General features: G+C 31.5%; 1 protein-coding gene across 4 annotated transcripts in view; it reads left to right on the forward strand.

The window, feature by feature from the left end:
* LOC118205204 (5-taurinomethyluridine-[tRNA] synthase subunit MTO1, mitochondrial) overlaps window positions 1–12,996 on the forward strand; it is a 121,289-nt gene extending 108,293 nt beyond the window's left edge. For all 4 annotated transcript variants that reach the window (XM_035377499.2, XM_035377506.2, XM_035377516.2 and 1 more), the window contains exons 16-17: window positions 2,534–2,594; window positions 12,838–12,996. In XM_035377499.2, the coding sequence (XP_035233390.1) occupies window positions 2,534–2,594; window positions 12,838–12,933 (157 nt within the window). In that variant the 3' untranslated portion in view covers window positions 12,934–12,996. The remainder of the gene's footprint in view (window positions 1–2,533; window positions 2,595–12,837) is intronic.
* The last annotated feature ends 1,285 nt before the right edge of the window (window positions 12,997–14,281 follow it).

Below are 14,281 nucleotides of genomic sequence, written 5' to 3' on the forward strand. Positions count from 1 at the left end.
CACCACTCTTACTGCGAGATATATGATGAAATGACTTACAGCAAGAAACTAAGTTGCTGTATTCTTTGTATTAAAATTGTTATATTTTAGAAAAATTAACATATGTTAAAATATATAATTTAGTATAAATTTTATTGTCCTTGTATTATTGATTGTAATCATTGATAATAAAACTGTAATAAATCAATTATAAAATAATACTAATAAAATTATAGTAATAATTGCTGCAGAAATTAAATCATAATTATGGTTTTATTGAAATCTGGTTAATTATTAAAGGGCAAGTTGTTAAAGCTAATAACTGTAATTTTATTTCATATGCATATTAAATCTGAAATTGCTTTACTAAATTATGCCCTTACATATTTTTAAAAAGTATTTTCATGATTTTTTCTACCCCAAAATCTTTAACAAATTTGTTATTGGGTTTTCTAATTTATGAAATATAGTAAAATCTGAATTCAGTTGATTTTTCAAAGCCTGTCTAAAAGGTATTGGAAACGGTTGTCATTTCATGGTGGGAATAATTCACTTCATGGGAATACTTCATTTCATGGATGGAACTGTTTTTTGTAATTTTAGATTTACATACATGTATGTTCATTATTAAATAAAGTGCCAGACTTCTAAATCCATTGTTAAAACTTACAAATTTTGAATAATTCTTTCTTTAGCATTATGTTTGATTTTGAATTAGATATAACGGAGCATTATTTCAGTTTTCATAGCTGTTTTATTACGTAAAATTTTGTTTTAAAAAATTTTTTTCTTTCTTTTACAAAATAGCCTCCCATGATTTTCTCATTAGTATATATTCCTCTAAATACTATTTTCTTTAAATAAGTTCAGTACATTTATTATATGTGTTATCATCATCTAAGCACAGTAGGACTTTTTGTCAGCTTATTTTCTGTTATTTTCTTTAAGAAGTAAAATATTTCTATGGTGTTGGTTGCAAAATAGATTTAGTGTTTGGTTTAAAAAAAAATGGTAATATTTTCAAGTTTTAATAAAATTTATCTCATTGCCTAGCAGTTATTGCTAAATAGAAATACCTTTTCCACCATTTAAATCAGTTGTTATAACAAATTTAGTATCATCTATACATGTGATGATCTTAGCAAATTTTCCCCCTGTTATTTGTCATTGCTATTTTTAGCAGCTTGTTTTAAGTATGAGATTTTATGTCCGCTATTTGAAATTTCTGAAGGATTTAGCTCTAAACTAGTGGGTTAATCATATCAGTTTAGCTTACATTATTTTAAGCATCAAATTGAAATCAATATATAAAGATTAAAATTTAATATTTTGTTAACCTTTTTAAGCTTTAATCATTGCATAATTATAAGTAGGCTGTAATATAAAATTTCCAGTAGATTTTTTTATTAATTAAATTTTTTTTTACTGAAAAATGTAAATTCCTCTGTGAGTTCAAATTGCGTGTATTTATTTCCATTAACAAAATTAATAATTTTAATTTTCTCAAGTGATATGTTTGCATGTTGATGATATATTACATTAACCGCTGAAGTATGCAACAATATACTATGAAAAAATATACAAACTTTTTTTGGGGGAGGCAAAAATCACCTTTAGAAGTGAGAAATAGAATTGCTATATTCATTTTACTAAGAATATATCAAGTAAATCTCTTAATCGCATTATGTCGAAAGTGTCGTAATTTTATGTGTGTTGGAAATAGATATGAATCTACAAAGATTTTATTTTTTTTATCAAGGAATTTTTAAACATAAGAAAAATTTACAAAATGATTTATAAAAATTTTAAAGTGCTAAATTAGCATGCCAAATCTGCAAGTCTGAGAATGAATGAAAAATATGAAAAGAAACCGCTCTTGCACTAGAAAAAATATACATATACTATATATATACAGTATATTCTAAATATATATTTAGATAAATATTTATAAAATATAATAAATATTTATAAAATATATATATATATATATATTTTTTTTTTTTTTTTTTTTGTGTGTGTGTGTGTGTGGAAAGAACAAAACTTTTACTTACTCTTATTCCTGTTAGACCTGAGTAAATGCTCTGAAAATACCTCAAGAACTATGTGCATTGGTTAAAATTATTCTTGTACTTGGGATTCCATTAATAAATTATACTTAATTAAGCAGAAAAATTACTATGATTTGAGATGTCCAAAATTTATTGTGTTTAATGGAATATTACAGAAATGCCATTAACTGTACTGTATTAAATAAAGTGTGATTTTGCACTTCCACTGTTTTTCTATCTGTTCCTATGGAAAATTTACCATATACATATAAGAAGTAAAATATTTCAGTTTAAATAAAATTTATTGCAATTTTTTATAGTAACTTTTACTTTTTTTTATATTTTTTAATGTAAATAGTCTCCTGCCATCAGTGTAAAATAGTATAATAACCATACTTTCTGAATTTACTTAATCAAATAGTACTATGTTTTATGAATATTATGAACATAAAACATATATTTTCCTTGGATGTCTTCTGTCATTGATGTTGTCCTTAATATTTTAGGGAAAATATTCAACTTTCAAATGAAGTTCGAGCTAAACTTATGGAAGCAAGACCAACAAATGTAAGTTTGTGTATATATGTTTATCTCTCAAAATCATTATCTTTGCTATGAGAAACTATTTTTGTGAGTTCTTCATTTGAAGTATTTTTCAGCAAAATAAATATTTTGGGTGAAAATGTAATATTATCTGATAAAACTAGTTATTATTAGATGTATAGTTTTTATATCCATATTGTAAATATTTGATTCTTTAGTTATGTTATCTGTATGTTTTAAAGTGTTTTGATTGTATCGAATTTGGCTTCTAACCAAGGTTTGTACTGCCCGGGATGTGCAGTCCTTAGTAGGGGACAGTGTTACGAAATGTACAGGCGCGGTAAGATGGCTTCCCCGCAAAGCAGTTTTAGGGTTGCTATAAAATGACAAGATAAAGCAGGGTTGCCATATTTGGCAAGAAATTGCCCATTTGGCAACAAAATTGGCGATATACCATGGACAGATGGAGAACCTTCTGGAACAAATTCTTACCAGTTTAGCCCAGAATGTTCTCGAACACAAGCCGAAAGCTATATAAACCCTGCTGGTCTGCAGTCAGTTAGTGTGTGTGCCTCCTCGTCTAGAGTGCGAGTTAGTTAGTATCGAGTATGTGCCTCATCTAGCGAGTCAATCCCTGCGGAGTCAATCGAGTTGACAGCCTAGCAGCGAGTGCAAAGTGGGTCTTCAAGTGCACCGAAAGAGTCTTGTAGTGTATCGCGGTTAGTGCATCGTTGAGTGAGCATGTTAAGCTCTGGGAATGACTGAGCCAAAGAGTCAGGAGCTGTGCTCTATGTGTCGTCGAGTTGTAGTGTGGAGAGTCTCGAGAGTACGTGGAGTTCCGAGAACAACCATGCAGTGTCAGAAGCTGTACTCTGGTGCTTTGCAGTGAAGCTGTCTCCACCGTGATAGCCTGATAACCTGAAGGCTGTGTTACTGATTGTTTTGTTCCAGCGAGTGTATAGTAGATCTTCAACGACTAAAAAAAGTGACTTTGGAGGTGTCCTGATTAATCTTGGTAAATAAAGTGTGTTTCGATACTTCATCAAGTGTCATTGTCATCCACTCCAAACCCACACGAACCTCATATGAAAGTGAAGGAAGGAAAAAAACGTAACAATTGTTGTCAGGAGTTGGGTTTGCGAGTGAATGCCAGTGACCCGCCTGCAGAGGAAAGCCATGGCGGAAGAAACGAAGTTTTTGTTGGACCTTTTAGCCGATTGAAAGCCGGACAGGAAGAGATGAAAGCTGAAATCAAAGCTGCACTGAAAGAGATGAAAACCAGACTGTAAGAGAAGAAAGCTTGGCGAGAAGAAATAAATGTCGGCCAAGAAAAGGTACGAGAGCAACTCCGACAGGTGAAAGGGGACCTTACAGAAGAAACTGGAGCCATAAAAGACGATGTGGATATGAGAGAAGTGGCTTCTGAAGAATCAAAGGATGAGGAAATGAAGGTAGTAGCTAATAAACTGTCTAAGAAAGATCAAGAAATGAAGAATGAAATATCTAATGGGATTAAAGAAAATGAACGAAAACGTGAAGAAATGAAAGATGCGAAAGAAGCTTTTGATTCTCAAGTGCCTGAAGAGGAAATAGAGGAAAGTGAAAATGCGACTGTTAAGTTCGTCAAAACTGATAGTGAAATTACGAAGTCGCAGTTAGCAAGAATTGAACCATCTGAAAATGCATGTGATGCAGAGATGGAAGAAGCTGATGTAGAGCTTATGCAGGGTGCACCAGTATTGCAACAAGATTCTCCCATTTCACAAACTGAGTGTGTGTCTCCTAATACAAGTTGTACAGACATGAACTTAATTCTAAGCGAGGTTACTTGTGTTTGTAAAGAATCGGATTCCGTTCATGACTCTAATGTAAACATCGGAAATGATTTTCAGGAAATAGAGGTAAATCAGCATGTACCAGCTGCTGAAAATACCGAGATTAACTGTATGCATGTTGCGAATGAACTAAAAAGTGGTGAACAAACTGTTTTGAATTTTCCTGTGGATGAAAAAGCTGAAAGAACTGATTCTTCAGACTGTGATATGCAAAACATAAATGTGTCTGAGAACTGCAGTGGAAAAGTATTTGACTTGGGTATGAAAAGACTGAGAATGAAATTCATTCTTAACTTTAATTTGTATAATTTAAAATTGTTATGTATTTAATTTGTGTATCTAACTTGTATGTAGTGTAAATATTTGCTTCTTTAGTTATGTTATCTGTATGTTTTAAAGTGTTTTAATTGTATCGAATTTGGCTTCTGACCAAGGGTTGTACTGCCCGTGATGTGCAGTCCTAGGAGGGGGGCAGTGTTACGAAATGTACAGGCACAGTAAGATGGCTTCCCTTCAAAGCAGTTTTAGGGTTGCCATATTTGGCAAGAAATCGCCTGTTTGGTGAAAAAATTGCCGATATACCATGGACAGTTGGAGAACCTTCTGGAACGAATTCTTACCGGTTTAGCCCAGAATGTTCTCGAACACAAGCCGAAAGCTTATAAACCCTGCTGGTCCGCATTCAGTCAGTTAGTGTGTGTGTGTGCGTGACCTTCAAGAGGGAGAAGGCCATGACACTTTATAAACGTGGTGCAGCTTTCCGTCCGATGTTATCATCGGAAAGTCATCTGGAGTTTTAAATTTCCATCGGAAATATAAATTTATCATCTTGCTTAGTTAATTAAAATAGCTGAAAGAAAGGAGGCTTTATATACATTATTTTCACTTTTAAGGCTTTTTACAGATATTTTAATTAACTTTGTGTATAAATATAATTGAAAGAACCGAAGAACAAATGAACATTTTACAAAAATTTAAACGCTGATTGAAAATTACCACTGTCATGATAAATTGGGAAGGGGTTCTTAAGATAATAATTAATATTTTACGTAGGTTCAAGTATTAATTTATTCGCATTCCAGAGCAAAATTTAACCATCAATTTCTATACCTCCAATGTAATGTAAATGAAATACTATATAAATTAGCAAATAAATGTGATAAAAATACATGAATAATAATAGCAAATAAATGTGAATTCATACAAGAAATGTACCTAAATCTTATAACAAAGAAGCCTTCCAACATTCATATTTGAGATAACAAACAACATACACAACTGGCAATATTTAAAAAAACACATAAACAATGCAGTGTTTGAAAGTTACCAGAAAAAAGTAACAGAACTACTATTTCCAATTAGTAAAAAATCATTTAGTGTTTTTTTAAATAGCAAGCTGTTAAAAGTACTATAATTAGTAGCAATGTTGATGATTTTTAACATCATTTCTTTTGATCATATGTAAATATATATATATATACTTGTTTTAGACAATGACAGACTCTCACGGCCCTTTTATTCATTTTTTCAAATCAATAACATTCCTTTGGATACTGCGCAGAAATGATTTGAATAATATACACAATAGTAAGAAGAACTGCACATTTAAATTTGCTTTTCATTAAATAGCACACAACAAAAAGTTTTTTCCCATTTATCATGAATTTTATTGCTATCACAAGCATGTACAAAAATTAACAATGAAGATAACTTGCAACATTCGTATTCATAACCAAGAGCTACATTACAAACTCAAAAAGAAAAATAACAGAACTGCAATTTGCACTTAATGTAAAATTTAATGTTTTTTTAAATATTATACGATTAAAAATGCAATAATTATGGATTACAATATTTAGTAGTAATGCTGATGTTTCTTAACACCATTTCTTTCAATCATATGCAGGTGCATATGCATATTTTTAGCTTCTAAGCTTTAGGATAATGGGAATTACGATTATCATTTATATGCTTTTTAAAATCATTAAGCTTTCTTTGCATAGTACATGAAAGAGCTTTCAATAATATGCACAATAACTTACTATGTGCATTAAAATCTGCTCTTCATTAAACAGCATGTCAAAATCTTTTATTATTATTATTATTATTATTATTTATTGCTTCCTTATTATCACATATATAAAATTAAGCAACAAAGCTAAAGTTATACTTAAATATAATAACAAAAATCATATAATCAAACATTCACATTTATTGTTATTTATAGTGGTTTCTTAACATCTTCTCTCTCTATCATACCTTAACATATTCTATTCTTTGAAATAATCATGATAATTTCATTAAAAAAATATGTTTTCTAAAATCAGTAAACTTTTTCGCATAAACTGCACAGAAAATCTTTAAATATACACAGTAGCATATCATATGCATTAAAGACTCTTTTCATGAAATAGCATACAGTGAAACTTTTTTTTATCTCATTTATCATGAATTTTCCTGCTATCACAAATATATACAAAAATTAAGCAATGAAATCAATATACTTTAGTAGTAAAATCTCTAAATTCAAACATTCATATTTATACTATGGTCATATCTTAGCAAATACATATAACCTATCTTTTAAATGGCATAAGCTATGCAATGCTTGGAGTTACAAATACTATAAGGAAATTAATAAAACTGCATTTTACAATTAAGAAAATAAAAATACTTAATTCTTTTTAAATTTCTTTAGTTTTCGTTCATTTGAAGCAGAAAACTTACTATCTTCTAATACTTTTGTATAATTGTGTAAAATGTTTGCAAATGTATTTAACATTTTGATGACAATATTAAAGAAATCACAGTTGCAAGACTGACATATTTCATTACCAAGTAGCGCATTAATAAATATTTTAAAAAAAGTGAAATAATGACTGAATGCTGATTTTGGCATTTTTGAAAATGTTTCATATTTCTTTGATATAAGTTTTCTAAATATGCAACAACTATGGATTATAATATTAAAAACTAGTATGGACGGTTTTTTAAGACCACCTCTACTTACCATATCTAAATATGTGCACTTATCTTTGGTTTCTATTGTTTGAGATAATGAAAAATTTTCATAATCTCCCCCTTCAGTCAATAAAATATCCAAACTTAATATCTTTTCTTTGCAGATTACACACTACAGTTTCAAAGAATATACAAAATAACCAGCTATATATATTAAAGCTTGCTGTTCATTTATTGATGCATTTAACTCCTCATCACAGCCGTTAAATATGCATGGATATGCATCGTCTTTTAACATTGGACATTTCTTGGAATTCTTAAAATTGCCCCATTTATATCCGTGAATACATCTTCAGGCACAATTATATCTTCACGAAAATGTTTTTCACAAACAACACTTCGTGTAGATGGTATGAAATTCGCGCAAGGAATCTTACAGCACCAAAGCTGCTTTTTTGCTTCATCCGTTGGAAATTTGTACACACTCACGTAATTTTCAGTTCCAGCATAATTAGAATTGCACTTGGGTACACAACAATGCTCAGGCATTGCTACAATATTAACAGTCAGCACTAAACAACAAACTATATTGACAAATTTAGAGCTTTACAAGAACGTACACACGCCTCGTAGTAGTTACAAAACTAAAGGAAAAATGATGGACGGAAAGCATGACTCATCTCTGACTTGTTCGACAAGAGTCATGGCCTTCTCCTTCTCGAAGGTCACGGTGTGTGCCTCGTCTAGCGAGCTCATAATCAGTCATTGAGCGAATGTCTCAAAGTCTAGTGCTGAGTTGGTCGTCGAGTGCATCAAGAGAGTCTTTTAATGCATTGCAAATTAGTGCATCGTCGAGTTTTGTCTTAGACTGTGCTGAGTTGAGAACTGTACTCGTGTGTATCGTTGAGTGCATCGCGTGAAGAGTCTCGAGAGTACGTGGAGTTCAGAAAACGACGAAGCAGAGTTGGGAACTGTACTCGGGTGCTTTGCAGTGAAGCTGTCTCCACTGTTATTGCCTGACAGTGTGAAGGCTGTGTCGCTGAACGTGTCAGTGTATTTATAACAGTTCGACAACTGTAAAAGTAATTTTGGAGCTATCTGATTAATATTGGTAAATAAAGTGTGTTTCGATACTTCATCAAGTGTCGTCATTATTCACTCCAAATCCTCACGAACCCCCTACGAACATGAAAGAAGAAAATAACGTAACAACTGGTGTCAGAAGACTAAAAAACGTAACAATATGTAATATTTGTATAAATAAAAAGAGATATTAATTTTTCAGATTCCAACATTAAATCTCATCTGACCTGAATTGTTAAAATAGAAATGCATATACTTTATGAAAGTTGTCAGCAAAAATAAGCAAATAAAACGATAAATAATTTATAATTAAAATGAAATAAAAGATAAAAATATAACATCACAAAAATCAAATATAATTTGAATAAATTGTGGTGGTAATGCTTAAAGTAACAAGGCATTATGTCAAGCATACAAGAAAAGTAAGTATTTTAACCTGCCTTCAGATAAAAATTGCTCCTTTCTTTTGGCTTCTAATCCATTTGAAGCCTCCTTAACCAGATGATTACATCACAGTCTTTCTTATCTAGTAGAACTGAGTAAAAATTCCTCATCCTAAATAGATCACATTTCAAAGTTGAAATTTTCTCATGTATTTCCAAGAAAAGAAACACATTCAGTATCCACTACCTGTATCAGTTTAACTATTAACTGTTTAACTTAAATAAAATGGTACAGTAATAACAGAATTTTATGTTAGTACTGCAGTTCTCTTATACAAAAAAAAAAATATCAGACCTCATCTTATTTGCGATCTACCTTTAAATAAAATCTGAATTTTATCAGGCTTTATTCATTTAACCAAATATGACTTCAATTATTAAATGTAAACCATCATATGTAGATAGAAATTAATCTTATGAATTTAAAACTGAGGCTGAAATTTATGAAAATTAACATTATTCCTTTTATTGTATTCCATAAAGCTCATAAATAAGGTTTTATGTTAGGAAATAATTATGCTTCTAAAAAGAATACTAATTTTATAATGAATAATTTTATAATTTGGCTGAGCAGTATTTTCTACACTTTAACCACTTGCCTGATTATCCCGAGTTATCTCAGGTTCGTATATATTGCAGTTAATTATTATCCCGAGAAAACTCGAGCGACGCAGAATTTGTTAGTACGATTTCTTTTATCACGGTTTTACTCGGTCTGGAGGAAATGAAAGGAAATATTTAGCTTTGATTGGCAGTTTTCCAAATTTTGTTGGTTGCACGGTTCTTTTGGAGGGACTGGTCGCGTGTTTCCCTATTGTATAGTATACGTTGGCTTGTGGATTAGTAATGTATAAAGAAGGATGCATGCATTGGAAAAAAATAAAATATTGGCGATGATGGAAGATAGCGAAAGCGATGATTTTTCAGATGGTGATTATGAAAAGGTTGGGAAAAAATTTAAAAAAAAAAAAAAAATCCAACGAGACAGTGTACTCTGTGCTCCCATGAAAGAGATTCCAGCGGTAAGCCAGTAAGAAAAGAGACCAGATACCAGTGTAGAACGTCAGGTATCACTCTGTGTTGTCCCTTGTTTCAAAAACTGTCATATAAAGATTAATGTTTAACTTTTTTTCGTTTGCCCGAGATAACTCGGGATAGTAAACTAATATTAAAAATAAATGCTTTTACACCTTCAAAAAATTAAAAATTCAACTTAAAACCTACATATTTTGGTTTGTTTCGTTTTGTTGTATTTAATAATAAAATAAAAAAATGTGATGATTTTTTGCAATTTTTTTCAAAAAAATTTGTAAGGGAAGCGGTTAACATGTACATAGGCTGTCGAAAAAGATCTGATCTAACATAGAAAAAAGATTTTTTTCACCAAAATTACCTTTATTTTTCGATAGTCTTCTTGTAAGTCTATACATGTCTGAATGTGCATCATAGTGTCATCACTAGGCTGTGGAATAGGTTACCAAAGAATCAAAACCCCTGTATGGGCTTCAGAGGATTATCAGAATGGCAGATGATACTTGCTGTTGCTCTGTGCAAGGCACCGTAGATTACTAACAGCCTGAATCTTGATGTTGCATCTCTCTGCAGCAGTAGGACAGCTCATATCCCAGGAAACACTGTTGCATCTACTGCATGAAAATGGACTGTAGCCTGACAACCTGTGATTTGTATTCCTTTTTCTCTATCGCATGTCACAGTGGGCTTGAATCGGGCCTGTGAACATTGCATTTGGATAACAGAGCCAGTGGGGCCATGTGCTCTTTATGGATGAGTCTCGATTTAACATCCAGAACAACTCCCAGAGAGTAATGATATGGTGAGAACCAGGGACATGCTATTGGGCACCAAACGTAGTCGAAAAAGACAATTACAGAGGAGGAGGCTTACTTGTATGGGTTGGAATACCAATAAACGGTTGCACCATACTCTGCGGGATTCCAAGTGGTTCTGTCACTGCTGTCTGATATTGTGACAAAATTCTACATCCTCATCTGTGCCCTTTTATCGCTGCAGTAAGGACCAGTGTGGTATTTATGGACAATAATGCCCACCCACATAGAGCTTGAGTGGTGTGGAGTTATCCTGAGAATGAAACCATTCCTGATCTGCCATGGGCCGCTAGATCACTAGACCTGAATCCCATAGAGCATGTGTGGGACATATTGGGTTGACAGATAGCAGGTCATAATGTGCCGCTAAACACCCTCTATGAGCTCCAACATGCGTTACTGCAGGGAGGAATACTACTGCCTCAGTGAGCAATCAGCAATACTATTGAAAGCTTGCCTCACGATTGTCAAGCGTGCATTTCAGCTAAGAGGTTATCATACCTGTTATTAGCGTGATGTTTCCATTGTGCATTCTTCTGACCCATTTGGTCTTTCATCACGTAATGCTCATAATATATGTGTTTTTGTATGTCTTTGCTTCATTTTTTGCTATGTGGTCTAATAATGCTATACCAACCTCTTGGATAAATTTCATGCATACCCATTAAATACTTTTTCTTTTATTGCATGTTTTGCCTTTGTTGCTTATTTTTTAGCAGAGGTGTATTTTAGTATGTGTTCTAGCAAACTGTGTTATTTACAAGTAAAATTAGCAAAATAGCGGTATCACATGGTAAAAGAAAGATAATGAAAAATAAGTCAGCTATACTACAGACAATTGATTTGTTTTTCTGTGAACTCCAAATACTGACCTAATGGTGATGTGTTTCTTTTCTTTAAAAAAAAATATGTTTTAAGTTACCATATTAAATTTGTATGCATTATAAAGATTTCCAACTAACCCCAACGAATTGCATCCTAGGATCTGGTTTTTTTTTGTTTTTTTTTTTTTTTTTTTTTTTTCGTTAGCCAAGTTTAAAATAACAAGTTAATGTTTAAATATTAATTCAAATAGAATTAAAGAATTAAGTGGCTGATTTTTTAATCAGTGAATTACAAAAGTTAATTTTACTAGTCCATTTAGTTGCAAATTGATATGGTGTGCACTGTTAAACATTTTATTATTATTTTTAATTAAAATATCCATTTAATAAATTTATGGTTTGAAATCAAATTTATTAATAGTTTAGAGCATTAGCTAAAAAAGTGAAAATTCTGGTACCTAATTTCCAAAGCATATTTAATATAACTAGCTATTAATGCAAAGTGATGTTCTAATCTGATATATTAAGACTGATGATGTGGTAAGTGATCCAGAAAGCAATTTGATGCTAAAATTTCCAACAATAAAAAAAATCTCAACCAAGTAATTTTTATGTAGTTTCCACCTTTAAAAAATTCATTGAGCATTCTTTGGGCTCATAAATAAAATTTTTTGTTGTAGTTTAATGCAGTTTTTTTTCCCTTTAAAATTAGAAGATGAAAATTTTTTGCGATTTCAGTTATCTTTAACTCTACTTAGGATGTTATATGATGTGTACTTTTCTCATCATTATATAGGTTAGGTTTTCACTAAATGGGATTATTTCACTTAAAAACTCCTAATTGTTGTGATTGTTGAAAAATCTCTGAGCATTTTGTTAAAAAGTCTGTCTTTTTAAAAAAATTTAACGTCTTTAAAATTCTTTTTCGTAGCTCCTAATTTAAATTGCCTGAAATTTCCTGTTCTTTTTTTAACATTAAAGTTACCTAACGACTATCTAACTATAAAAAAGGGGAACATTTTGCTTTCCCTGTTTAATCCCACCCTGAATTGATGATACAGAATATCTCAATTTTTGTCAAACTTGATATTTGTTCTGAAACTTAGAGAAAAATTGAATTTGGGCTTTCAATGCCATAGTATATACTGAAAAGCCTCAAATAAAAAATATTATTTTGTCTTTTATAAAAAATATTATTTGTCTTTTTTGTAAAAATATTATTTTTCATCTTTAAAGTTCTGTTAAAGGCTCACATACTCCTCTTTTTGTTTCAGCTTGCTGCTGCAAAGCGTATCCCTGGTATGACTCCATCTGCTTTATCTGCTCTTCTTTATTATGTGAAGAGACAAAGAATTTCATGTAACTCATAAATAAATTTTATATATCTTTATATACAGATATGTACAGATGAATAAAATTTTCATATTTTAAAATTTTGCTTGGCAGTTATTGTAGTGAAATTTGTTCATAAATTTTTCTCACTAGCAATGTAGTGATTTATTTTTTGGAAACTGTGTCATAAAGTATAGGAAATATATATATATTTTTTAATTAATGTTATAAGTGGCTTTGAAAATAATGGAATTTGCATCTACATCATTCCAACGTATAATGCACACTTTTAATGCAAAAAATAAGATCAAAATTTACGTGTACGCATTATATGCCAGATATAAAATTATATAGATTTAAAAATAAGGAAAAGATGAGCATACAAAAATTAGACGTCTACATTTACCTAAATGCTGTTTATTCAAAAGAAATTATACACCTTATAAACTTAGGTACGTTCGTTATCGGATAACGTGAAAAATTTGTCTTGCATTATACCTTCATACACTTCATCGAATTTTGTTTCATCTTCACCATCATTGTTACTGTGATCCATAAGCAAATAGTCATTTTACGTTCATCTAGATTGTTAGATATACTACGTTTTATAAATAACTTTTGAATTATGACAGGATTACTTTCTCTCCATGCTTTTATGATCCACTCACACACTGTGTCGAGACTGCTGTGATGAATTTGGCCTCTTTATCCTTCTAACATCCACATATTCACTATTGTTTTTAATTTTTTTTTAATGGTTTATTGACACAAACATTTAAAAGGCTGAGCTAATGGCATTACTCCACCTGGAATAACTGTCATATCTGTATTGCATTCTTTCAATAATCTCTTCATATTATCTGTTAGACGGAATTTGAACATATTCCAACTACAAGACTTTCTGGATTCTTTAAGGCAATAGGACGCTTTTGACAAACATTTCTTTTTCACAATTTCACACTATTTTCGTTCATCCATCCTTTCTTGTGAACATGAATGAAAACACTATTTGAGAAATTACATTTCAGTATCGTCTGTCTTTTAAAAGTAGCCTATGGTTTTAACTGCGCACTGTTCGATAAGCCCCCCCCCACAACTGGGACAGTGGTTAGTGATGTTAACTGCTGTACCGAATGGCCCAGGTTCGAATACCGGCAAAGGCAAGGATGTTTGTAAATGTATAGTGTGTGTGTGGCATAGAGGCTCTCTAAAAATGTGGCATGCTGAAAGCTCTCTTAAGAGGATGTTGGTAGGAAAAGAAGGGTGGGAGACCTCGAACATCAAAACTCGGGGTGCTCTTCTTCAAAATTGGGGGAGGAACTGAGCAAAGTCATACTGTCACCTGTATGGTGCTCAAGGCTGTTGCCAATAGCAGACACAATCTTG

The sequence above is a fragment of the Stegodyphus dumicola genome, chromosome 5, assembly GCF_044657685.1.
Source record: "Stegodyphus dumicola isolate Sdum_Otavi_A_Nest chromosome 5, ASM4465768v1".
Classification (NCBI taxonomy): Eukaryota; Metazoa; Arthropoda; class Arachnida; order Araneae; family Eresidae; genus Stegodyphus; species Stegodyphus dumicola.